General features: G+C 32.7%; 2 protein-coding genes across 2 annotated transcripts in view; both read right to left on the bottom strand.

Moving 5' to 3' along the window:
• Window positions 1-26,179, bottom strand: part of LOC142222988 (uncharacterized) — a 184,005-nt gene that overhangs the window by 93,507 nt on the left and 64,319 nt on the right. The gene's annotated exons all lie outside the window — the stretch shown is intronic.
• Window positions 4,876-26,179, bottom strand: part of LOC142220539 (inhibitor of nuclear factor kappa-B kinase subunit beta-like) — a 38,010-nt gene continuing 16,706 nt past the window's right edge. Inside the window, exons 2-6 of the mRNA XM_075289726.1 lie at window positions 19,225-19,625; window positions 14,278-15,294; window positions 14,050-14,213; window positions 10,861-11,298; window positions 4,876-6,780 (exon numbers count right to left, since the gene is read on the bottom strand). Of these exons, the coding sequence (XP_075145841.1) occupies window positions 6,672-6,780; window positions 10,861-11,298; window positions 14,050-14,213; window positions 14,278-15,294; window positions 19,225-19,625 (2,129 nt within the window). The 3' untranslated portion in view covers window positions 4,876-6,671. The remainder of the gene's footprint in view (window positions 6,781-10,860; window positions 11,299-14,049; window positions 14,214-14,277; window positions 15,295-19,224; window positions 19,626-26,179) is intronic.

Genomic DNA, 26,179 nt, shown 5'->3' with positions numbered 1-26,179 from the left:
TGTATTTATCGTACGTTCAACGTACATATGTATGTAGTGGAGTAAATATTATATATGTAACAATGGTTATAGTATGAAACAAGAAATAAGAAATATTTAATAATAAAAAATCAGTTTACAAACATAAAATTACATGTATACAAAAATTTTGTAAAATAAAATTGTGATAGACTACAAACTTACTCGTGTGAGACTAAACATTCATTTGAATAAAAGATACATATATTATAGCCTTAAAATTAAGTTTTGTAAGAAAGTGTACGACTAAAAAAAGTAACGTACGTGGCTAGTATGGGAGATACGGGGTGTGCCAAGGCACACCTCCCACCACGGTTGCCACTCGATTCAAAAATAATCTACCAAATGATGAAGAAAATTTTATTTCTATGGAAAATTTTGTCAAAATTTTATTCCTATAGAAAATTTTGTCAAAATTTTATTTCTATAGAAAATTTTGTCAAAATTTTATTTCTATAGAAAATTTTGTCAAAATTTCATTTCTATAGAAAATTTTGTCAAAATGTTATTCCTATGGCAAATTTTGTTAAAATTTTATTCCTATGGAAAATTTTTACAAATTTTATTCCTATAGAAAATTTTGTCAAAATGTTATTTCTATAAAAATGTTTGTCAATATTTTATTTCAATAAGAAATTTTGCCAAAATTTTACAAAATAAAAAATTTTGTCAATATTTTATTTTTATAGAAAATTTTGTCAAATTTTATTTCTATAGAAAATTTCGTCAAAATTTTATTTCTATAGAAAACATTTTGTCAAAATTTTATTTCTATAGAAAACATTTTGTCAAAATTTTATTTCTATAGAAAACATTTTGTCAAAATTTTATTTCTATAGAAAATTTTGTCAAAATTTTATTTCTATAGAAAATTTGTCAAAATTTTATTTCTATAGAAAATTTTGTCAAAATTTTATTCCTATAGAAAATTTTGTCAAAATTTAATTCCTATAGAGAATGTTGTCAACATTTTATTCCTATAGAAAATTTTGTCAAAATTGTATTCCTATCGAAAATTTTGTCAAAATTTTATTTCTATAGAAAATTTTGTTAAAATTTTATTCCTATAGAAAATTTTGACAAAATTTTATTCATATAGAAAATTTTGTCAAAATTTTAAAAAATAATACATTTTGTCAATATTTTATTTCTATAGAAAATTTTGTCAAAATTTATTTCTATAGACAATTTTGTCCAAATTTTATTTCTATAGAAAATTTTGTCAAAATTTTATTTCTATAGAAAACATTTTGTCAAAATTTTAATTCTATAGAAAACATTTTGTCAAAATTTTATTTCTATAGAAAACATTTTGTCAAAATTTTATTTCTATAGAAAACGTTTTGTCAAAATTTTATTTCTATAGAAAATTTTGTCAAAATTTTATTTCTATAGAAAATTTTGTCAAAATTTTATTTCTACAGAAAATGTTGTCAAAATTTTATTTCTTAGAAAATTTTGTCAAAATTTCATTTCTATAGAAAATCTTGTCAAAATGTTATTCCTATGGCAAATTTTGTTAAAATTTTATTCCTATGGAAAATTTTGTACAAATTTTATTCCTATAGAAAATTTTGTCAAAATGTTATTTCTATAAAAATGTTTGTCAATATTTTATTTCAATAAGAAATTTTGCCAAAATTTTACAAAATAAAAAATTTTGTCAATATTTTATTTTTATAGAAAATTTTGTCAAAATTTTATTTCTATAGAAAATTTTGTCAAAATTTTATTTCTATAGAAAACATTTTGTCAAAATTTTATTTCTATAGAAAACATTTTGTCAAAATTTTATTTCTATAGGAAATTTTGTCAAAATTTTATTTCTATAGAAAATTTGTCAAAATTTTATTTCTATAGAAAATTTTGTCAAAATTTTATTCCTATAGAAAATTTTGCCAAAATTTAATTCCTATAGAGAATGTTGTCAACATTTTATTCCTATAGAAAATTTTGTCAAAATTGTATTCCTATCGAAAATTTTGTCAAAATTTTATTTCTATAGAAAATTTTGTCAAAATTTTATTCCTATAGAAAATTTTGACAAAATTTATTCCTATAGAAAATGTTGTCAAAATTTTATTCATATAGAAAATTTTGTCAAAATTTTAAAAAATAAAAAATTTTGTCAATATTTTATTTCTATAGAAAATTTTGTCAAAATTTATTTCTATAGACAATTTTGTCAAAATTTTATTTCTGTAGAAAATTTTGTCAAAATTTTATTTCTATAGAAAACATTTTGTCAAAATTTTATTTCTATAGAAAACATTTTGTCAAAATTTTATTTCTATAGAAAACATTTTGTTAAAAATTTATTTCTATAGAAAACGTTTTGTCAAAATTTTATTTCTATAGAAAATTTTGTCAAAATTTTATTTCTATAGAAAATTTGTCAAAATTTTATTTCTATAGAAAATTTTGTCAAAATTTTATTCCTATAGAAAATTTTGTCAAAATTTAATTCCTATAGAGAATGTTGTCAACATTTTATTCCTATAGAAAATTTTGTCAAAATTGTATTCCTATCGAAAATTTTGTCAACATTTTATTTCTATAGAAAATTTTGTCAAAATTTTATTCCTATAGAAAATGTTGACAAAATTTATTCCTATAGAAAATGTTGTCAAAATTTTATTCATATAGAAAATTTTGTCAAAATGGAGAGGAATATTTTGCAAAATCTACATAAAGAATTCTACCTGGCTACAAACAGTAAAAAATCTACCATTTTTGATAGAATTCTACCAACTGTGGCAACCGTGCGTCAGGAATTGTAGAACACTGATTGACGGCTCCTATACTGGTCACCTACGTTACTTAAAAACTCTTCATACATGCAGTAAATACCCAAAGCTAGTTTTTTTTAAGCAAACCAAAACATAAATATCTATCTATATATCCACTGTATGCCTTTTTTGCAGAAAATCGTCAACAAAAAATTTGAATCTATGGCTTAAGTTACTCAATTAAAAGAATCTGAATATGTGGATTCTAAAAAATTTTGAGATTATCAAGAAGTCGTAGCGAAAGATTAATCTATATGAACAATAAATTAAAGAATGTCTAACGGTATGGTCCAACTGAAATTGAGAAATATCATTAGGAGTATTTTAACAAAAATTGTATCCCGATATTTCGAAAATGATCTTAGAAAGATGTTTGGCATTAATTTTGGTTAAATATTTGCCGAGTTCGACTGTTTGTAAAATTTCAAATGTCCGTCCAATTTTTATTGAAATTGTGTATTTTATATTAGTACACAATCAACAAAACCATTGGTCATTTATCCGGAAAGTTATATCTCTCGAAGAGTTGATCACAATTGGTATCCCAAATCGACTGTTTGCAAAATTTTAAAATATTCGGCAAATTTTTGTTGAAATTGTGTCTTGTTGAAAAATTTCCGAAGTGTTGTCTCTCGAAGAGTTGATCACTGGTTAAATATTTGCCGAGTTCGACTGTTTGTAAAATTTCAAATGTCCGTCCAATTTTTATTGAAATTGTGTCTTTTATATTAGTACACAATCAACAAAACCATTGGTCATTTATCCGGAAAGTTATATCTCTCGAAGAGTTGATCACAATTGGTATCCCAAATCGACTGTTTGCAAAATTTTAAAATATTCGGCAAATTTTTGTTGAAATTGTGTCTTGTTGAAAAATTTCCGAAGAGTGTTGTCTCTCGAAGAGTTGATCACTGCTGCCCACTGAAATATTGTGATTTAACAGCATCAGATTTCTCCCTCTGGGTCAAATGAATGATAAGATCTTCGAAACAACTGAGTGTAGATTCCACACCTCAAAGTTGGAATTCATTAATTGAGATCTAGAGATCAGTCTATATTGAACAATGTTGAAAAACTCAAATCTGGATACCGGCGGTCTATTAGCCCCTACACTTCGAATTGTCGTGGATCGATAGAAAAAATATTTAGCACAACTCTTTATGGATCTAAAATAACTTTACACCAGAAAATGAGGCCGACCCATTTTCGTCGGCGGCGGCTGATACTAATTTTTTGTCTCCGGTGGCGGCGGCTTGACGGATAAGCCGATATAAATTTGTCTTATCGGCGGCGGACAATTATCCATAGTAAAATAAATTTGATGTTATCCGAATGGTAATGAGATTAGTTGTACAACTTATCTTACAAGCACATTTACATTTAATTCAAATGTTCTGAGCCAAATTTTTGCAAAATTATTATAGCAACTTGATACGGACGGATTTTGGGTGGAAAATTAAACATTTTGGCAAAGAATGCAACCATTATTAATTAATTGGCGGCTAACTTTGAGTCGAGATGAGTCGACAAATTCGGCGGCGGATTCGACTGGTAAAAACTAGTGAATATTTCTATCGTGGGGAATTTAAAAATTTTGTGCATATCGCATTATTTTTATATATAGCCCCTATATAATCCGACCCCCGATATGAATTTCGCAACCTCTTGGAAGAGCAAATGCCCTAACACCTTGCAAAAATTGGTCCAAATCGGTCCATAATTAGACATAGACCCCATATAAGCAGATCCCCAGATTTTACTTCCGGATCCTCTGGAAGGAGTAAATTCATTCGATCCGGTTTAAATTTGGTTCATGATGTCAGTATGTGCCCTCTAGCAAACGTGAAGAAATTAGTCCATGAACCGATCCCAGGATTTAACCTTCCGAGACTCGTGAAGGAGCAAAATTTCATTCGATGCATTGAAACTGGTTCATATCGGTTAATAATTTTAAATAGGCCCAATAAAAACCGAGCAAGATTTTACTTCTGAAGCCTCACGGAGGCACAAATTTCATACGGTCACGTTGAATTTGGCCATCTAATTACCATGTAAATATAGCTTCATATCATTTCCTAGATATAGATTCCTCTATATAAACTTAAACTGACTTTTCTTTATCTAACACTAAAGACTCCATATGGACTAGGTTAAATTTAGTAGACAATTTGAAGAAGGCTTAAAATATATTTGCCATAGGCAACTGTTATCAAAACCCAAGTAGTTCGATAAGAATAAGATTCGGTCTTCCCGAAAATTCGGCTGTATTCAATTGTTATATTTTTTATTTCCATATTTTGTTCTTCGTAGTACGAAAATATAAATATAGCTTTGGGAATTTAATAAATAAACCTGTTCATTGCAAGTTTTCATACAAAACTTAACTCTTAAACTAAACATACATAAAAGAAATTATAGATAAAAAATAGATCATAAAATAAATCAGTTATGATTTATAAAACCGAAATATCATACTAAATTGGTTTTAAAGTTCTTTGCAATATTTTGAAATATATAATAACTTTTATAAAAACTCTACCCGATACATGGATATTTTGCAATATTTGCATATATAATAAACTTTATGAGTTCTTATAAAATCTCTGCATCAAATGCATGGATATTTTGTATAAAAATTTCAATCATTTCATTTATATTTATCTTAGTTTATATACATTTACATGAATATGACACGTTTTTTATGATTTTATTTCCTGAATAAGTTTCACTTATAACTGCATATTAATATTCATATTAAAATCAATTGATAGAGAATTTGTCAAAGGAATTTTTATTGCAAAAGTAGGTTTAAAGTTACCCATAATTTTTTGCATATGAGGTTAATAACTTAAAACTAAGGAAACAAAATGGATCTAAAACTGTTTTCATATTCTCTATGAATATTACAGATAAAGAAAATTACTAAACAAAAAATATTTTATTAAAAATTTATTCAGATTCGTTGATCCATTGGTAAAATTTTTTCGAAGAACAATTTTTTTTAATGCTCAAATCTCTCCTTTAAGTATTTTGAATATTTATAACAAGTATTATATATTATGAAAGGGATCTACAAAACACTACTAATAAAATTTAGGTCCAAAAAAATCGTAAGCCAACATCGTTTTTTCGAATGGAAATTCATAAAATGTTTATTTATTTTTTTTAGAAAAAAATATAAAATTAAAAGCCTACTTTTCGTTGGCTTTGTAACCGACTAACCGGTATCATTCATAATTTTTAACAATTACTGAAATCGTATAACTAACTCTTTTTTATGAGCTTGTATTTTTGCACCATCTGTGGTGTAACTATAGACTGAATGCCATCAATCACAACCACAACCTAAACTATGTGGCACTGCATTAGAAATGAACTAATAAACTTTTTATGACCCTAAATATCATTTAATCTCTCAATTGCGAAGTTTAATACTTGTGAAGTTTAACAAATACAAAGTTTTTATAAGCATTTTCTTTTCCTAAGAAAATCGATGTCTCAACTTTTTGTCAAAGTAAAACAGTAGAAAAATCAATGTTAATGTGTCAATCTTTTTTCCCTTTTGGTTTTCTAATTTTTTGTTTATTGATTTTGATTTGTAGGGAATATTAATTATATTTTTTTATTGCACATCTAAAATCGATTTACTTTTCACGAATTTCAAAGTCGACTAATAGACCGATTTTTTTTTAAATTTAATTAAATCAAAAAGTTTTCCTCTATATAAGAAAATGACTATAAGGACGAACGGATAACTTCTCGTAACACTGGCCAAAATCGTGTAGCGTCATAGTAGAATCATGCAGTCACAAATAAATATTAAAATAAACTATATTCATAATACGTATATAGAACTATGTGCTCTTAAAGCTCTCCAATAGTTGTAGGTATATTTGCAGTATTCTCATCTATACTCATTGAAGAGTTTTCATCGTCACCACCATCTTGCCAAACTTTGGATATTAATTGGGTTCTGAAACGGAAATTTAGAAATATTCCAAATAAAATAGGTGAATTTAATTATTAATAACAATAGTAGAGGCAAGTAAGAACAATTATATACGGCCGTAAGTTCGGCCAGACCGAATCTTATGTACCCTCCACCATGGATTGCGTAGAAACTTCAATTAAATGTACAAATTCGAGAAAAACGTCCTGGCTTACAACACAAAAAAATAACTTTTTATCAAGACAACGCACCAGCGCACAAGAGTGTTTTAACAATGGCTAAAATCAACGAATTAAAGTACGAGTTGCTAGACCACCCTCCTTATTCTCATGATTTAGCTCCCAGTGACTTTTACTTGTTCCCAAATCTAAAAAAATTCCTTGCTGGCAAGCGTTTTACCTCAAATGAAGATGCAATTACAGTTGTAAACCACTATTTTGAAAACCTTAACCTTTTCACTACCGATGTCCACTACAGAGGACATTCGAAAACGACTCCAAACTCTAACTCCCTACTTAGTTTCGATTTATTTCTCTATATTATTTCAAAGAAGAGGCTCTTATCTAAATAAGCTATAAATATTTTCCATATTGCTGGGCACTAAAATGTATTTTCATAACATTTCTTGACAATAAACGAAAAATGCACAATTTTGGGACAATTTTTCGACAGTACGTCTCTAGTAAATGGATTTTCATATAAAAACTATAGCCTATGTTATTGCAGATTCCTTTTTGATTTCTTTCCCAGACTTCAACATACATTACAGGCCAAATAGCATTTAGTTTCGTATGACCATTTGGTCACAATTCAAGAATTAAGTTTTCAAAACAAGCACACGCTTTATAAATAATTGAGGTAGGCCTTCAAAATTGCAATATTTTTTCTACATGCTATTAGTACAAGTAGAAACAGAGGAAAAATTAAAGTTTTTAACATTAGGTTTTATTCGGTAGTGAAAGGGTTAAGGAAAACTATTTTAATCAAGGGATAGAATTGCTAGAAAAGCGTTGGACTAAGTGTATTGAAGTTTCAGGAGATTATATTGAAAAAAAAAATATTTTTGAAAAACTAACTATTCTCTTTCATTGATAGGCTAAGACGTTACCGAACCGCCCTCGTATAGAAATGAACCGATGTGGACCAATTTTTATGTGATTGGGGATCGGATTATCCGGGGCTATATATAGCTACAGACCGATTTAGACCACGTTTGACATGGTTATTAGCGTCCATATACTAGCACAATGTACCAAATTTCAACCGAATCGAATGAATTTTGCTCCTCCAAGAGGCTCCGGAGGTCAAATCTGGGGATGGGTTTATTTGGGGGCTATATATTACTATGGACCGATATGGACTAATTTTTTTTATAGTTGTTAGAGACTATATACTTACACCACGTACCAAATTTCAACCAGATCGGATGAAATTTTCTCTTAAAAAAGGTTGCGGAAATCAAATCTGGGGATCCGACTATATGGAACTCTATATAATTATGGACCGATATGGATAAATTTTTGCATGGTTGTTAGATACCTTATACAAACAACACGTGCCCAATTTTCAACCGGATCGGCTGAATTTCACTCCTTCAAGAGGCTCCGGAAGTCAAATCTGGAGATCGGCTTATATGGGGGCTAAATATATTTATGGGCCGATATAGACCAATTTTTGCATGGTAGCTAGAGACCATATACTAACACCACATACCACATTTCAACCGGATCGGATGAATTTTCCTCCTCCAATAGGCTCCGTAGGTCAAATCTGGGGATCCGACTATATACGGAATTTATATAAATATGGACCGATATACATTACAGGCCAAATAGCATTTAGTTTCGTATGTCCATTTGGTCACAATTCAAGAATTAAGTTTTCAAAACAAGCACACATAGCTTTATAAATAATTGAGGTAGGCCTTCAAAATTGCAATATTTTTTCTACATGCTGTTAGTACAAGTAGAAACAGAGGAAAAATTAAAGTTTTTAACATTAGGTTTTATTCGGTAGTGAAAGGGTTAAGGAAAACTATTTTAATCAAGGGATAGAATTGCTAGAAAAGCGTTGGACTAAGTGTATTGAAGTTTCAGGAGATTATATTGAAAAAAAAAATATATTTTTGAAAAACTGACTATTCCCTTTCATTGATAGGCTAAGACGTTACCGAACGGCCCTCGTATAGAAATGAACCGATGTGGACCAATTTTTATATGATTGGGGATCGGATTATCCGGGGCTATATATAACTACAGACCGATTTAGACCACGTTTGGCATGGTTATTAGCGTCCATATACTAGCACAATGTACCAAATTTCAACCGAATCGGATGAATTTTGCTCCTCCAAGAGGCTCCGGAGGTCAAATCTGGGGATCGGTTTATATGGGGGCTATATATTACTATGGACCGATATGGTCTAATTTTTTTATAGTTGTTAGAGACTATATATTTACACCACGTACCAAATTTCAACCAGATCGGATGAAATTTTCTCTTAAAAAAGGTTGCGGAAATCAAATCTGGGGATCCGACTATATGGAACTCTATATAATTATGGACCGATATGGATAAATTTTTGCATGGTTGTTAGATACCTTATACAAACAACACGTGCCAAATTTCAACCGGATCGGCTGAATTTCACTCCTTCAAGAGGCTCCGGAGGTCAAATCTGGAGATCAGCTTATATGGGGGCTAAATATATTTATGGGCCGATATAGACCAATTTTTGCATGGTAGTTAGAGACCATATACTAACACCACATACCACATTTCAACCGGATCGGATGAATTTTCCTCCTCCAATAGGCTCCGTAGGTCAAATCTGGGGATCCGACTATATGCGGAATTTATATAAATATGGACCGATATGGATAAATTTTTGCATGGTTGTTAGAGACCTTATACTAACAGCACGTGCCAAATTTCAACCGGATCGGATGTATTTTGCTCCTCCAAGAGGCTCCGGAGGTCAAATCTGGGGATCGGTTTATATGGGGTCTATATATATTTATGGACCGATATAGACCAATTTTTGCATGGTAGTTAGAGACCATATACTAACACCACGTACCAAATTTCACCCGGATCGGATGAATTTTGCTCCTCCAAGAGGGTCCGGAGGTCAAATCTGGGGATCGGTTTATATGGGGGCTATACATAAACGTGGTCCGATATGACCCGTTTGCAATAACATTCGACCTACATCAATAACAACTACTTGTGTCAAGTTTCGTTCGGAAGTTAGAGTGATTTCCACAGACGGACGAACAGCCGGACAGACGGACGGACGGACATAGCTAGATCGACTCAGAATTTCACCACGACCCAGAATATATATACATTATGGGGTCTTAGACCAATATTTCGATGTATGACAAAGTTAATATACCCCCCATCCTATGGTGGAGGGTATAAAAACGCACCAATCAAGAAATGAATTTTTAATTGAAATCTCTTCAATCACAGAAATGATAGTATTATCAATCATCGACGTTAAGTAAAAATTTATTGATCCAATTAAAATTTGTTTTAATTAAAATCAATTCAATTTTTAAATATTTGTTTTATAATTCAATTAAAACTTTAATTGAGAATTTGTTGATGATATTTTCTATACGCAGTTCAGTCGCTACGATGAATGTGGATTTGAATCCTTGTTGGTCTTGGTCACCTTACTTTGCGGGTCGAAATATGAATCAGAATTGTATAACTGAGCGATCGATATAAATAGGGAATACATTATTACATGATGCAAAATTAGCTGCAGTAAAAATAACCATTGGCAAATCAAGAAAAACATCAAACTCTAATTAAAAAAAGTGGGATACTAATTACGGCAAAATTTCGCCCAGGTCAATTCAAATGAAATTGCAAAAATCATTTTGAAGGTGGGATGGCTACAAATACAGTTGGAGAAGTGACGATATATTATTGTTCCAGATACAGTTTTTTTTATCCCGCCTGAAAAATACGTTTTCGCGAACCGTAAAAATCATATCCATGGTTGAATAAATATGAGCACTTACTTTATTCTACTACTTTTGGCAAAATAGATTTATTAGAGAAACAGTTAATTGCACATATATTACTACTTACAAATTTTCAGTGTTTTCAATCAATTTGTCAACACTGCCATATTCACTGTCTATATCACCATGACCATTCATTAAGGAAAATGGTAAAGTTCCATTTGGCATAGACGGCGAATCAGCCATGCACAAAGTATCCATTTGTTGCGAAAGCTGTTCAGCCTTAAAATCATATCTTAAGCATTTCACAAGATTTTCAGTCTCCATTTCTAGTTCATTTTTATATTTAGCTATAAGACCTTGCGATTGTTTCACACTTTCCTTTATTTTGCGAAATAGTTCATACTGGACAACTATTTCTTTGTGTATTGTTGCAATATCGTAAGGCCATGATGATGCTTTAGAAGCCCAATTATCAAAGTATTGGAGGCATTTAGTCATTCGATCTTCATTTTTAGTCATTTTGTTCGTGCGTGCCTCTTTTAAAATTTTACGAAATTTAAGGCTGCAATTAAAAAAAGAAATATGTATATAAGAAATGTATATTAAAAGCAAAATGGGATGGAAACGTTATGTTGTACCCTTCACCACGTACCATACCTACATTATTCATTATCAACATTTTTGTATTTAATTCAATGTATAAAAAAAAATTTCAAATTCGTAAATGTCAATTTTTCGACTCTAAAAAAATATAAATCTTTTACGATTACTATTTTTATGTTATCCTGATATCAACACAGGCCGGTGTTTTGTCCAAATCAATTACTTTACGGATTATTACAATTTTAATGCGAGCTAATTGGACATGAAGTTTAAGGAATTGATATTATTAAGTTATAGACAAGAAAATGCCTGATATCCAACTTACAAGCCTGACTATACATATGTTTCAGTGTCGGCCAATCCACATTTCCATAGTGTCTAGTAAGATCTGGCTGGATGAGATGATTTAATTTGGGTCTTATATGGTAATTTCCTATGAAAATTACATACGAGAATCATTTCTCCCAAGTTGAACCAGTTTTTACGATTACTAAAAAGTCGACCTTTGTATTTTTCAGCTACATGTCATTCCCTTTTGAGTTCGACTTTGGTCACTATAAAAAGTCGAATAGTCGATTTCGACAAATATAAACAATCGATTAACCGATTTGACGATTTTCAAAATATTCAAAAATCTATTAATCGATTTTAGGGACTGCAAGAAGTCAACTTTGATTTTTCAACGTTTTTGAGAACAAGTGGATTTTATCTATTACAAGTAAAAAATTCATTGTAAAGTAAAATGTAAAGTAAAATTAGGATCTTATTCACCCCCTAAGTGGTTATTGTCGCGGAACCTCCAAGTGAACGAAAACTTCTGAAATGTTTCGAAAATTGAAGGCCTGAAATGAACGAAATCCACATATTCAAAGTATCCTGCACTATCTTACACCACAGCAAAAGAGCAAAGTAGTTGCAGCGCATAACCGAATAAATTACTCAACTCCCAAAATGACCGATAAGCTCGGTACGCAACTGTACATCTACAAATGGTCATATTTCCATCTGAAGAGATGGTATAAGATGGCCGAAGCCCGCTCTCTAATCGTTGCTATAAGACCTGGCGTCAAAGTAAGTATGAGTTATTTTGGGGAAAACATTTTGGAACCGTGAGACGCAAAGATTTCGGTCATTGACCATGGCCCCACGTTGGGCGCCACTACTAAAATTCTGAACAAGTATTTTTATTTCCCTCTGAAACCGTTATAACAGTCTCATAAAGCACGTGTAAACTAAGAACGGCAACAAAGGCGTGGTCCACGCTTCATTATGTCCACCCAATTTGTTTGGAATAGATTAAAAATATACCAACCTTGTTTAAGGTTGTACTTCCAGGAATTTCTATCTATTTAATCTATTAAAAAGATATTCTCACACCATTAATGAAAAATATTTTCACATGGGAATCAACCCTAACCTAAAAAAAACTCTACAGCATCATAGATTGGATTCAATCGTCTCGCGACCTTATTCTGACTAATGTTGCTAAAGTTACAAAAGTTGCTTGCGTCTGGCTCATGTACATCCACCATAGGATGGGGGCATATTAACTTTGTCATTCCGTTTGTAACACATCGAAATATTGCTCTAAGGCCCCATAAAGTATATATATTTTGGGCATGTCCGTCCGTCCGTCCGTCTGTTGAAATCACGCTAACTTCCGAACGAAACAAGCTATCGACTTGAAACTTGGTAGAAGTAGTTGTTATTGATGTAGTTCGGATGGTATTGCAAATGGGCCATGTCGGTTCACTTTTACGTATAGCCCCCATATAAACCAATCCCCAGATTTGGCTTGCGGAGCCTGTAAGAGAAGCATATTTCATCCGATCTGGCTGAAATTTGGTACATGGTGTTAGTATATGGTCTCTAACAACCATGCAAAAATTGGCCCATATCGGTCCATAATTATATATAGCCCCCATATAAACCGATCCCCAGATTTGGCTTGCAGACCCTTAAAGAGAAGAAAATTTCATCCGATCCGGCTGAAATTTGGTACATGGTGTTGGTATATGGTCTCTAACAACCATGCAAAAATTGGTCCACATCGGTCCATAATTATATATAGCCCCCTTATAAACCGATCCCCGGATTTGGCTTGCGGAGCCTCAAAGAGAAGCAAATTCTATCCGATCCGGCTGAAATTTGGTACATGGTGCTGGTATATGGTCTCTAACAACCATGCAAAAATTGGTCCACATGGGTCCATAATTATATATAGCCCCCATATAAACCGATCCCCAATCACAGAAAAATCACGATTGCCACTCGAGCCAAAAATAATCTACCAAAATTTTATTGCCATAGAAAATGTTGTCAAAATTTTATATTTCTATAGAAAATTTTGTCAAAATATTATTTCTATTGAAAATTTTGTCAGAATTTTATTTATGTAGAATATTTTGTCAAAATGTTATTTCTATAAAAAATTTATGAAGAATTTCATAGTTGTAATTTTAAATCCACTTATCGAATTTTGATAGATGCTTATCTGTCTTTAACGAAAAAACTTGAAAAAATGGCCAACGTGTTGTAGATCTTTTAATGCTGGTAACTTATCAAAAAGCATAGGTGAAATGTAAATTTTCAATTTTGAAAAAAATTGTCTCTTTGATTTTTCATTAGAATCTCTAATTTGTACCCGGTGTCGCGCGGTTTTTGGTGAAAGAAAAACTAAATTTAAAACAGTATACATTTTGTTACTTACACTCCATAGATATCTTCCTTGGGTAGACTTTTAAAAACAGAATTATTAGCAAGCTCTTTACAATGTCTGAAAACAGAATCGTATCTTTCTCTAATTTTTGTTGCGACATTATTTCTAAGTTTACAACAGATTGTGTTATAGTAAATGGCTTTATCGAGCCAATCCTAGAAATAGACAGAGATATTTTTAATTAAAGTTTTCTGATATAATTCATTTACGCCTACAAACCTTGTTGCTTTGACATTTTTGTATTGTTGCGTCGAATTGCTCGATTCGGCCAGAGAGCACAAGAGTATCTTCATAAATTTTTGTTATAGCTGATTTAAAATGAAACACTTCCTCCTCTATGGATATGGCATGCTCATGCAGACCATTTGTATAGCAATCTAAATATCGTTTTTCTTCAGACAATAAATAATGGATATGCCTCTCAAGTTTTTCCAATAACCAAATAGGTACCTTATGGTATTTATTCTTATCGACCTTTATGCATTCTTCTATGATCGTAGTAAAATTTTTGTATACATTGCGGTCGCATTGTCTTATTGTAACATTTGAAACATATAACATTACCGGGGGATTATCGGGATCACTTGTATCACACCAATCGGCTACATAAAAATCACTAGGGACCTTGGCTTGTTCGATGGATTTGATCGGATGTGATGTTGGCAGAGTCATATACATTTCTGTTGTAGGTATACGAGTATCTCTAGATATCGTTTCGAAAAATTCTTTCAAATCTCTAAAGCAACTTATATCATAGTAAAAATATTCGTATGTATTTAGTGAAAATATACCAATTATTTTTGTATCTAGAATGTCATCAATGCTGGTATAAAATTTTAATACACCTTGATCTGAGCCTCTTGTATTGTAGTCTCGATCAAGTGCCAGTTTTAACCATTTTTCAATTTTTCCAATAAAAATTGGATTACAACGATTTTGAGCGAACACTTTATCATGAAATTGAAAGTTGTTGCCATGTTCAGATTCAGTTATAGCAATACAATCTTTGGGTTTATTCAGCACATTTTCAAGAATAATTCGAAAATCTTTGAGCGGTAGGAAGGGTCGAACTCCACATATTAGTTCAAATATTACGATACCAACAGACCAATAGTCTACAGTGTTATTATATTGCCCTGGATCGATAACTTCTGGAGCCACATAATGTCTGGTACCCACAACACTTTGAGCCACTGTGTTTTCGGGAATTTCACGTGCATAGCCGAAATCTGTCAGCTGCAAGAGAAAAAAAATGAAATTAAAATTGTGTATAAAAGTAATATCATCACAATTTTGGTTCAAAGCATTATACGATTTTTTATTGTTAAATCCTGAAAGAAGAATTCCAAGTTGTCTCTATGTTATGAACACCGAATGAAATTTTCAATTTAGAATTTAATTACGCTAAGTCTCTCTTATTAACAATTTTTCCAAAATAAGATAGACTCTGAAAGGAGACAGATGCAGACTTGCATCATCCAGTTTGCAGATTGTTGTCAATTTTTCCGCACACAAAAAATATTTTTTGTCTTCAATCACGGAATTAATTGATCCAATTAATTTTTAATTGAAATGTCTTCAATCACAGATTAAAAAATTAATTGATACTATTAATTTTTGTGATTGTTTTTGTTTCAATTAAACACATTGTTGAATCAATTAAAATTTTAATTGTATATTTGTTAAAACTCAATTAAGACTTTAATTGGAAATATTTTTGTGAATTTTTTTCTGTGCGTCAATTTTTTTTACACGTCAATTTTTTTACACGTGCTAACGTATTATTTCCACACACTCAATATTTTTTGTCTTCAATCACGGAATTAATTGATCCAATTAATTTTTAATGGAAATGTTTTCAATCACAGATTAAAAAATTAATTGATCCGATTAAAAAATTAATTAATACTATTGATTTTTGTGATTGTTTCAATTAAACAAATTGTTGAATCAATTAAAATTTTAATTGTATATTTGTTAAAACTCAATTAAGACTTTAATTGGAAATAATTTTGTGAAATTTTTTCTGTGTAGGACGATTAGTCAATTTTTTTAAAAGTGCTAACGTCAATTTTTTACACGTGCTAACGTATATTTCCGCACACAAAAAAATATTTTTTGTCTTCTATCACGGAATTAATTGATCCAATTAATTTTTAATTGAAATGTCTTCAATCATAGATTAAAAAATTAATTGATCCGATTAAAAAATTAATTGATACTATTAATTTTTGTGATTGTTTTTTGTATCAATAAAACAAATTGTTAAATCAATTAAATGTTTAATTAAATATTTGTTAAAACTTAATTAAGACTTTAATTGGAAATATTTTCGTGATTTATTTTTTTCTGTACAGGACGATGACACCTTCGCGCTTACAGTTCCCTAATTTATACATTGGGAACGACAGTTCCTTTAATAAGATCTTACCCCAATAACAACTGCGGACTTAAAGGCCCCCCCTCTTTCGTATTGGGGTTGTACATTCCTTTATTGAAGCCTAGAGTTCCCCCACTAAGTTATCCCAGCGAAACCTTGGCATCGAAAGTTGCCTCACTGAAATCTTAGCGGCTACAGTTCCCCCACTAAGACCTTTGGGCCTTGGAATCGACAATTACTTCACTGAGACCTTAGAGCCTACGGTTCCCTATACACAAAAAATTTTTTCTGATTCAATCATGAAATTAATTGATCCAATTAATTTTTTTATTGAAATGCCTCCAATCACAAAAATGATAATATCAATCACAGTTTTAATTGGGCATAAAAAAATACCTGATTAAAAAATTAATTGATTTCATGAGCAAATTTCAATTAATTTTTTTAATTGAATCAATTAAATATTTAATTGATGTTGATTGCAAAACTCAATACAGTTTTTAATTACAACTATTTTCAATTACTTCCTTAACTGGCTTTGTGTTTTTAGTTTGATTAAAAGATTTATTGTTTGAAAAAACAAAATTTAATTAAAAAAAATATCCATCAAAATTTTTAAATGACTTAAGGTTGAGTTACATATCATGCGTTAATCCGTGCGTTGATGGAAGGGTTGATATTTTTCAGTTTGAAGCACTCTAACAAAACTTTTGCTTTCGAAGATAAAATTCAACTCTTCAATCAACGGACGCATTAACGCATGGCATGTAACGTCTTCCGAGTTTGATTAAAAAGTTAATTGTATCAAGTATTTTTTTTTAATTTAAAAAAATTCAATCATTAACTTAACGTAATGTTTCTATCTTGATTAAAAAGTCAATTGTATCAATTAATTCATTAATTGAAAAACTTTTTTTTTAATTGGAAATATTTTGGTGATATTTCCTCGAGAAAACAAAGTCACACATTTGGTCCGATCCGAAATTCAAAGGTATGACTTCCTAATACTCAGAAGTATTAGAAGATCATATCTGTATCTTTGTCACATAACAGGTTGGCTGATAAGTCGCCGGTCTGACACATAGATGGCGTCGCTAGTATTAAATGCATATTATTTTTATATAGTACCAACCTTCGTGTCAAAATTTGACGTCTGTAAGTCAATTAGTTTGTGAGATAGATAGATAGTCTTTTGTGAAGCACCTTTTGTTTTTGTGAAAAAAAATGGAAAAAAAGGAATTTCGTGTTTTGATAAAATACTGTTTTCTGAAGTGAAAAAATACGGTGAAAGAAAAAACTTGGCTTGATAATGAGTTTCCGGACTCTGCCCCAGGGAAATCAACAATAATTGACTGGTATGCAAAATTCAAGCGTGGTGAAATGAGCACGGAGGACGGTGAACGCAGTGGACGCCCGTGGTTACCGACGAAAACATCAAAAAAACCCACAAAATGATTTTGAATGACCGTAAAATGAAGTCGATCGAGATAGCAGAGGTCTTAAAGATATCAAAGGAACGTCTTGGTCATATCATTCATCAACATTTGGATATGCGGAAGCTCTGTGCAAAATGGGTACCGCGCGAGCTCACATTTGACCAAAAACAACAACGTGTTGATGATTCTGAGCGGTGTTTCCAGCTGATAACTCGTAATACACCCGAGTTTTTCCGTCGATATGTGACAATGGATGAAACATGGCTCCATCACTACACTCCTGAGTCCAATAGACAGTCGGCTGAGTGGACAGCAACCGGTGAACCGTCTCCGAAGCGTGGAAAGACTCAAAAGTCCGCTGGCAAAGTAATGGCCTCTGTTTTTTGGGATGCGCATGGAATAATATTTATCGATTATCTTGAGAAGGGAAAAACCATCAATAGTGACTACTATATGGCTTTAGTGGAGCGTTTGGAGGTCGAAAGTTCGCAGTAACAATTAAAAATATCCTACACTATGGAAATATCATACAGGTTGCCTTCCGGATGAGTGAGAAGTATGTTAGGCGAGGCGATGATCTAGTATTCAAGGACTTTAAAATTCCATTACGGTCCAATATCCACAATAACCAGTTGTCACATAACAGAGTAAAAATTCGGAAATATCATACAAAGAGCCCACCGGATGACTGAGAAATTGACGAAGCGATGGTCTAGGATGTAAGAAACTTGAAATAGCCGAAATTCAAAGATACACCGAACAAAAAGTGAACTGTTTTATAGGAAGAATGAACTACCTCGCACGAAAATTTAACTAAATTTTACTCCACATTTTGAGAGATTTTGTGTTAAAACGAGGAAATTTTAATGCCCTGTTGTACTTTTTAACTGCAGTTCACGAAAATGCATCATCTCTTCTTTACTAAAAGTAAAGAAGTAAATCATTGGCGCTAAATCATGACCGTTTTACCCATACAGAACTTCATTCTTACTATTTTTGGGAATCGTACGAAAATCTTCTTTTGCTTTAGTTCATATTGAACTTATGTGTACGGTCATTGAACTTTATACTCACGTTTAGTTCATAAAATTTTTGAGACATACTTAAGATTTCATTAAGCTATGGAAAATTTCGATAAAAATAATAAAATTCAACTACAAGCAAGTAAATTTTTTTCCAACAAAAATAAGTTAAATTTAGCGCTAGTTTAACAACGAAAATTTTTTCTGTGTATCATCCCCGAACACTGAGAATATGAGAATGATATGTATCATTGTCGTGAGTGGTAAAAAGTATTAAATGAAATTTAAATATTCTCGGTTAGCACGTTATGTTCTATTTTTTACTTACTTTGTATATCGTTCCAGTGTCACTTCGATGTATGACAATATTTTCGGGCTTTATGTCGCGATGTTCAATATTGCATTCATTATGCAAATATTCAACGGCATGGCGTAATGTCCGCAATACACCTAGTACATTTTGTTCATATAATCCATTGATATGTTCTTCCATTTCCAATTGGCTACGCAAATCTCCACCATTACAATATTCCATAAAAATTACAGGTAATTGTTTATAAAAATGTTGGCTTTGAAGATATTGCATAAATTCCGTATCCAATTTGACGGTACCCACAATATATAATGTACCCAATGATTGCATCCAATTGTATTCTTGTATCCATCGTTTTTTGAATATTTCAAGTTCCTCTGGTCTTAGTCTGGCGTTAGGTTTTAACATTTTTGTCGCTAGAAATAAAAGAATGGCAAAAGCATATATCAATGTAATAGTGTTGATTGGAAGTTTGAAACTGGTTAAATAGATCCAAAACGGTTAAGTATAATGGCAGGCCGTTATTTGTGGCTTTCTTAGCCACATTCAGTCCATTGTGGTACCACAATGGTGAACTCTCTTATCACTACAATCCAAAAAAAAAGTTCACTCGGATTTTTAATCTTCCTTAAGGATTTTGGTAATGATTCCGAGGAGTATGTTAACTTTGTCATTCCGTATGTAACACATCGAAATATTGCTCTAAGACCCCATAAAGTATATATATTCTGGGTCGTGGTGAAATTCTGAGTCGATCCGTCCGTCCGTCTGTTGAAATCACGCTAACTTCCGAACGAAACAAGCTATCGGCTTGAAACTTGACACAAGTAGTTGTTATTGATGTAGGTCGGATGGTATTGCAAATGGACCATATCGGCAATGGGCCATATCGGCAATGAGCCATTACGTATAGCCCCCATATAAACGGACCCCCAAATTTGGCTTGCCGATCCTCTAAGAGAAGCAGGAGGATGGTATTGCAAATGGACCATATCGGCAATGGGCCATATCGGAAATGAGCCATTACGTATAGCTCCCATATAAACGGACCCCCAAATTTGGCTTGCCGATCCTCTAAGAGAAGCACATTTCATCCGATCAGGCTGAAATTTGGTACATGGTGTTAGTATATGGTCTCTAACAACCATGTAAAAATTGGTCCATATAGGTCCATAATTATATATAGCCCCAATATAAACCGATCCCCAGATTTTGCTTGCGATCCTCTAAGAGAAGCAAATTTCATCCGATCCGGTTGAAATTAGGTACATGATGTCAGCATATGATCTCTAACAACCATACAAAAATTGGTCCACATCGGTCCATAAGTATATATAGCCCCCATATAAACCGATCCCCAGATTTTGCTTGCCGATCCTCTAAGAGAAGCAAATTTCATCCGATCCGGCTGAAATTTTGTACATGGTGCTAGTATATGGTCTCTAACAACCATGAATAAATTGGTCCACATCGGTCCATAAGTATGTATAGCCCCCATATAAACCGATCCCCCGATTTGGGTTGCGGAGCCTTTAAGAGAAGCAAATTTCATCCGATCCGGCTGAAATTTGGTACATGGTGTTAGTATATGGTCTCTAACAACCATGCAAAAATTCGTCAAAAACGGTCCATAATTATCTATAGCCCCCATATAAAGCGATCCCCAGATTTGGGTTGCGGAGCCTTTAAGAGAAGCAAATTTCATCCGATCCGGAAATCGGTCCATAATTATCTATAGCTCCCATATAAACCGATCCCCAGATTTGACCTCCGGAGCCCCTTGAAAGAGCAAAATTCATCCGATTCGGTTGAAATTTGGTACGTGGTGTTAGTATATGATATTTAACAACCATGCCAAAAGTGGTCCATATCAGTCCATAATATATAGCCCCCATATAAACCAATCCCGAGATTTATACTACGTTCGCACTAGACACGAAATCCTCGTAAACGAGAATTTTGGCCGAAATCCTCCTAAATCTCAGTAGATTTGCAATAGGCAAATATCAGCTGACTCATAGAGGATTTCAACAAAATCTGTTTCAAAATCCCCTATACTGCCTTGTACAACTGTGGTTTTAGTACTAAAAACGCGCTTTTTGCAACCCTGCCCCAATTTTCCTTGTAGGTGAATGTGTGTGTGCGTTGTGTTGATATATTTACAAACAGCTGTTAAAGCCCTAAATCTACGAAATCTCGTATTTGGCCAGTCCGAACACTTGAGATTTGTAAAGAGATTTGAGTTTTAAATAGAGAGATTTCGTGCCTAGTGCGAACGTAGTATTAGTTTTGGAGACACTTGGAGGAGCAAATTTCATCCGAGTCAGTTGAAATTTGGTACATTGTGCTAGTATATGGCCGTTAACAACCATGGACCTAGTTAGTCCATATCGGTCTATAGTTATATATAGCCCTCAGATAAATAGATCCCCAATCACACAAAAATTGGTCCATATCAAGTTCATAATTGTATATAGCCCACATATAAGCGAACCCTATATTTCAATTCTGGCTCTCTAGGTACCGTGCAAAAGTCCATATCGATTCGTAATTATTTGTAGACTTACCTATACATAACTTTTTTGTCTAATATATACCACGTATGGACTAACTCACAATTTAGAAAACGATGTTAAGAAGTTTTAAGATACCACAACCCAATTAATTCGATTGTGGATGACAGTCTTTCATAGAAGTTTCTACGCAATCCATGGTGGAGGGTACATAAGCTTCGACCTGGCCGAACTTACGGCCGTATATACTTGTCAAATTCATTTCATTTCATTCTCTTTTTAGGTCAATATTTATACCCTGCGCCACTCTGTGGAACAGGGTATTATAAGTTAGTGCATATGTTTGCAACACCCAGAAGGAGACGAGATAGACATACGGTGTCTTTGGCAAAAATGCTCAGGGTGGGCTCTTGTGTCGATATAGCCATGTTCGTCTGCCCGTGGACACATTTTTGTAATCAAAGTCTAAGTCGCAGTTTTAGTTCAATCGACTTCAAATTTGGCACAAGTATGTGCTTTGGCTCATAATAGAACCCTATTGATTTTGGAAGAAATCGGTTCAGATTTAGATTTAGCTCCCATATATACCCAGCAAAAACTAGGTAACCACATCTCATTACAATTGACATTACCAGGAGTAAAGCTGTCATTACACGATGCATTACATTGCGGCGAGTTATAATGACTAACTTGTAATGACAAAAATAATATATACTTCTCGGTAATTTTCGAATTGTTATTCTCAAATTTTTAGGCAGTTGTAGTTAATATAAGTATTCACATAATCGAGCACTTACATAAAAAATTAAAAAGAATATGTAATGTAACGGTAATTCTGAAGATTTTTCCGTTAAGAATTTTTTATCACAAATAGTTCATAATAATTGTGTTTAATGACATTATCATATTATGTTTTAAATAAATGCTTTCTTATACCTCATTGACATTACACTTCCAAAATGCGCTTAAACTAAATTTCAAATGCCATTTGCCTTATAAAAAAGAGACTTAAAATCCACTTTTAGTAGATTTCGTGAATTGGCTATTGGATATATTATAACGTAATTCACGAATTCAACTCCCTTAAACAACCTACATTTATTTCTATTTTAAGTGTGAAATTAATTTGAGTGTAATCTTATTGAGATTATTTATTAGAATTTTTGTTTATTTATACAATATTCGTTTCTATTCAAGTAGTTCTCCTATTACAGCACCACTCGCCATATTTTGATCCATTGTAATCGGCGATAGAAAGCAATATTTTCGAGATTTGGTTTCCTGAGACAATAAGTGGCTATTTTGCAAGCTTTGGTGTTTCTACGAATAAGCCATTAGATATTAGGTGATTATATGCTTTAAATGCACTACTTATTTTATGGCCGAAAGTATGCCTGGTCAGAAGTACTTTCCTCCTAGGATATGCGTATGTAAATGTAATCCGAAGCGATGCCAATTAATAAGTGGTTATTAATTATACCCTTCACCACTACTGTGGTACAGGGTATAATAAGTTTGTGCATTTGTATGTAACGCCAAGAAGGAAACGTCTGAGACCCATCGTTTAGTATACCGATCGTCTTAGAATTAAATTCTGAGTCGATTTAGCGATGTCCGTCTGTCTGTCTGTCTGTCTGTCTGTCTGTCCGTCTGTCTGTCTGCTGATGTATTTTTGTGTGCAAAGTACAGCTCGCAGTTTTAGTCCGATTGTCTTAAAATTTGGTATGGGGTCCTGTTTCGGCTCAAAGACGATCCCTATTGATTTTGGAAAAAATCGGTTCAGATTTAGATATAGCTGCCATATATATTTTTCACCGATCTGGTCATAATTGGCGTGTATATCAACCGATCTTCCTCAAATTCCGTACATCCCAATATTTTATGAGTCTCGAAAAACTTGCAAAATATCATCCAAATCGGTTCACTCCTTTGTCCACAGAGGCCAATTTTTTGCTCCGATTTAGTTGAAATTTTTGCACAGGGAGTAGAATTGGCATTATAGCTATGCGTGTCAAATTTGGTGGAAATCGGTTCAGATTTAGATATAGCTCCCATATATAGCTTTCGCCCGATTTACACTCATATGACCACAGAGGTCAATCTTTTACTCCGATTTAATTGAAATTTTGCACAGGGAGTAGAATGAGCATTGTAGCTATGCGTGCCAAATTTGGTTGAAATCGGTTCAGATTTAGATATAGCTCCCATATATAGCTTTCGCCCGATTTACACTCATATGACCACAGAGGCTAATTTTTTGCTCCGATTTAGTTGAAATTTTGCACAGGGAGTAGAATTAGCATTGTTGCTATGCGTGCCAAATTTGGTTGAAATCGGTTCAGATTTAGATATAGCTCCCATGTATATGTTTTTCTGATTTCGACAAAAATGGTCAAAATACCAACATTTTCCTTGTAAAATCGCCACTGCTTAGTCGAATAGTTGAAAAAATGACCCTAATTTTCTTAAACTTCTAATACATATATATCGAGCGATAAATCATAAATAAACTTTTGCGAAATTTCCTTAAAATTGCTTCAGATTTATATGTTTCCCATATTTTTTTACTAACATTGTGTTCCACCCTAGTGCATTAGCCGACTTAAATTTTAAGTCTATAGATTTTGTAGAAGGCTATCAAATTCTGTCCAGATCGAGTGATATTTAAATGTATGTATTTGGGACAAACATTTATATATAGCCCCCAACACATTTGACAGATGTGATATGGTATCGAAAATTTAGATCTACAAAGTGGTGCAGGGTATAATATAGTCGGTCCCGCCCGACTTTAGACTTTCCTTACTTGTTTTTAAATAGGCTTACCTACAAAATTACCGCCCGATATGGACTTATATGCCACCAGAAGCCAGAGTTTTACCCTAATTTGCTTAAAATTTTGCACAAGAAGAACAATTAGTACTATAGTCAAGTGTGCCAAATTTTATTGAAATCGGTTCAGATTTAGATATAGCTCCCATATATATCTTTCGCCCGATATGGACTAATACGGTCCCAGAAGCCAGTATTTTACCCCAATTTGGTTGAAATTTTGCACTAGGAGTACAATTAGTAGTGTAGCCAAGTGTGCCAAATTTTAGTGAAATCGGTTCAGATTTTGTACAATTAGTAGTGTAGCCAAGTGTGCCAAATTTTAGTGAAATCGGTTCAGATTTAGATATAGCTACCATATATATCGTTCGCCCGATTTACACTCATATGACCACAATGACCAATCTTTTACTCCGATTTAATTGAAATTTTGCACAGGGAGTAGAATTAGCATTGTAGCTATGCGTGCCAAATTTGGTTGAAATCGGTTCAGATTTAGATATAGCTCCCATATATAGCTTTCGCCTGATTTACACGCATATGACCACAGAGGCCAATTTTTATACCCTGCGCCACACTGTGGAACAGGGTTTTATAAGTTAGTGCATATGTTTGTAACACCCAGAAGGAGACGAGATAGACACATGGTGTCTTTGGCAATAATGCTCAGGGTGGGTCCCTGAGTCGATATAACCATGTCCGTCTGTCCGTCCGTCCGTCCGTCTGTCTGTGAACACATTTTTGTGATCAAAGTCTAGGTCGCAATTTAAGTCCAATCGCCTTCAAATTTGGTACATGTTCCTAATTTGGGTCAGAATAGAACCCTATTGATTTTGGAAGAAATCGGTTCAGATTTAGATGTAGCTCCCATATATATCTTTCGCCCGATATGCACTAATATGGATCCAGCAGCCGGAGTTTTCTACCGATTTGCTTGAAATTTTGTACAAACATAACACTTAGTCGTATAGTCAAGTGTGCAAAATTTTATTGAACTAGGTTCAGATTTAGATATAGCTCCCATATATATCTTTCGCCCGATATGGACTTATATGGCCCCAGAAGCCAAATTTTTGGCCGCATTTGGTTGAAATTTTGCACTAGGTGTACAATTAGTAGTATAGTCAAGTGTGCAAAATTTGATTAAAATCGGTTCAGATTTAGATATAGCTCCCATATATATCTTTCGCCCGATATGGACTTATATGGCCCCAGAAGCCAGAGTTTTGGCCCAATTTAGTTGAAATTTTGCACAGGGAGTAGATTTAGTAGTATAGTCAAGTATGCAAAATTTGATTGAAATCGGTTCAGATTTAGATATAGCTCCCATATATATCTTTCGCCCGATATGGACTTATATGGCCCCAGAAGCCAAATTTTTGGCCGCATTTGGTTGAAATTTAGCACAAGGAGTACAATTGGTAGTATAGTCATGTGTGCAAAATTTGATTGAAATCGGTTCAGATTTAGATATAACTCCCATATATATATGTTTCGCCCGATATGGACTAATATGGTCTTAATGCCAGAGTTTTGGTCCAATTTGGTTGACATTTTGCACAGGGAGTAGATTTAGCATTGTAGCTATGCGTGCCAAATTTGGTTGAAATCGATTCAGATTTAGA

Source organism: Haematobia irritans, chromosome 1 (genome assembly GCF_050003625.1).
Source record: "Haematobia irritans isolate KBUSLIRL chromosome 1, ASM5000362v1, whole genome shotgun sequence".
Classification (NCBI taxonomy): domain Eukaryota; kingdom Metazoa; phylum Arthropoda; class Insecta; order Diptera; family Muscidae; genus Haematobia; species Haematobia irritans.
The sequence above is the reverse complement of the archived record's forward strand: the minus strand, read 5'-3'. Positions and strand labels throughout refer to the sequence as shown.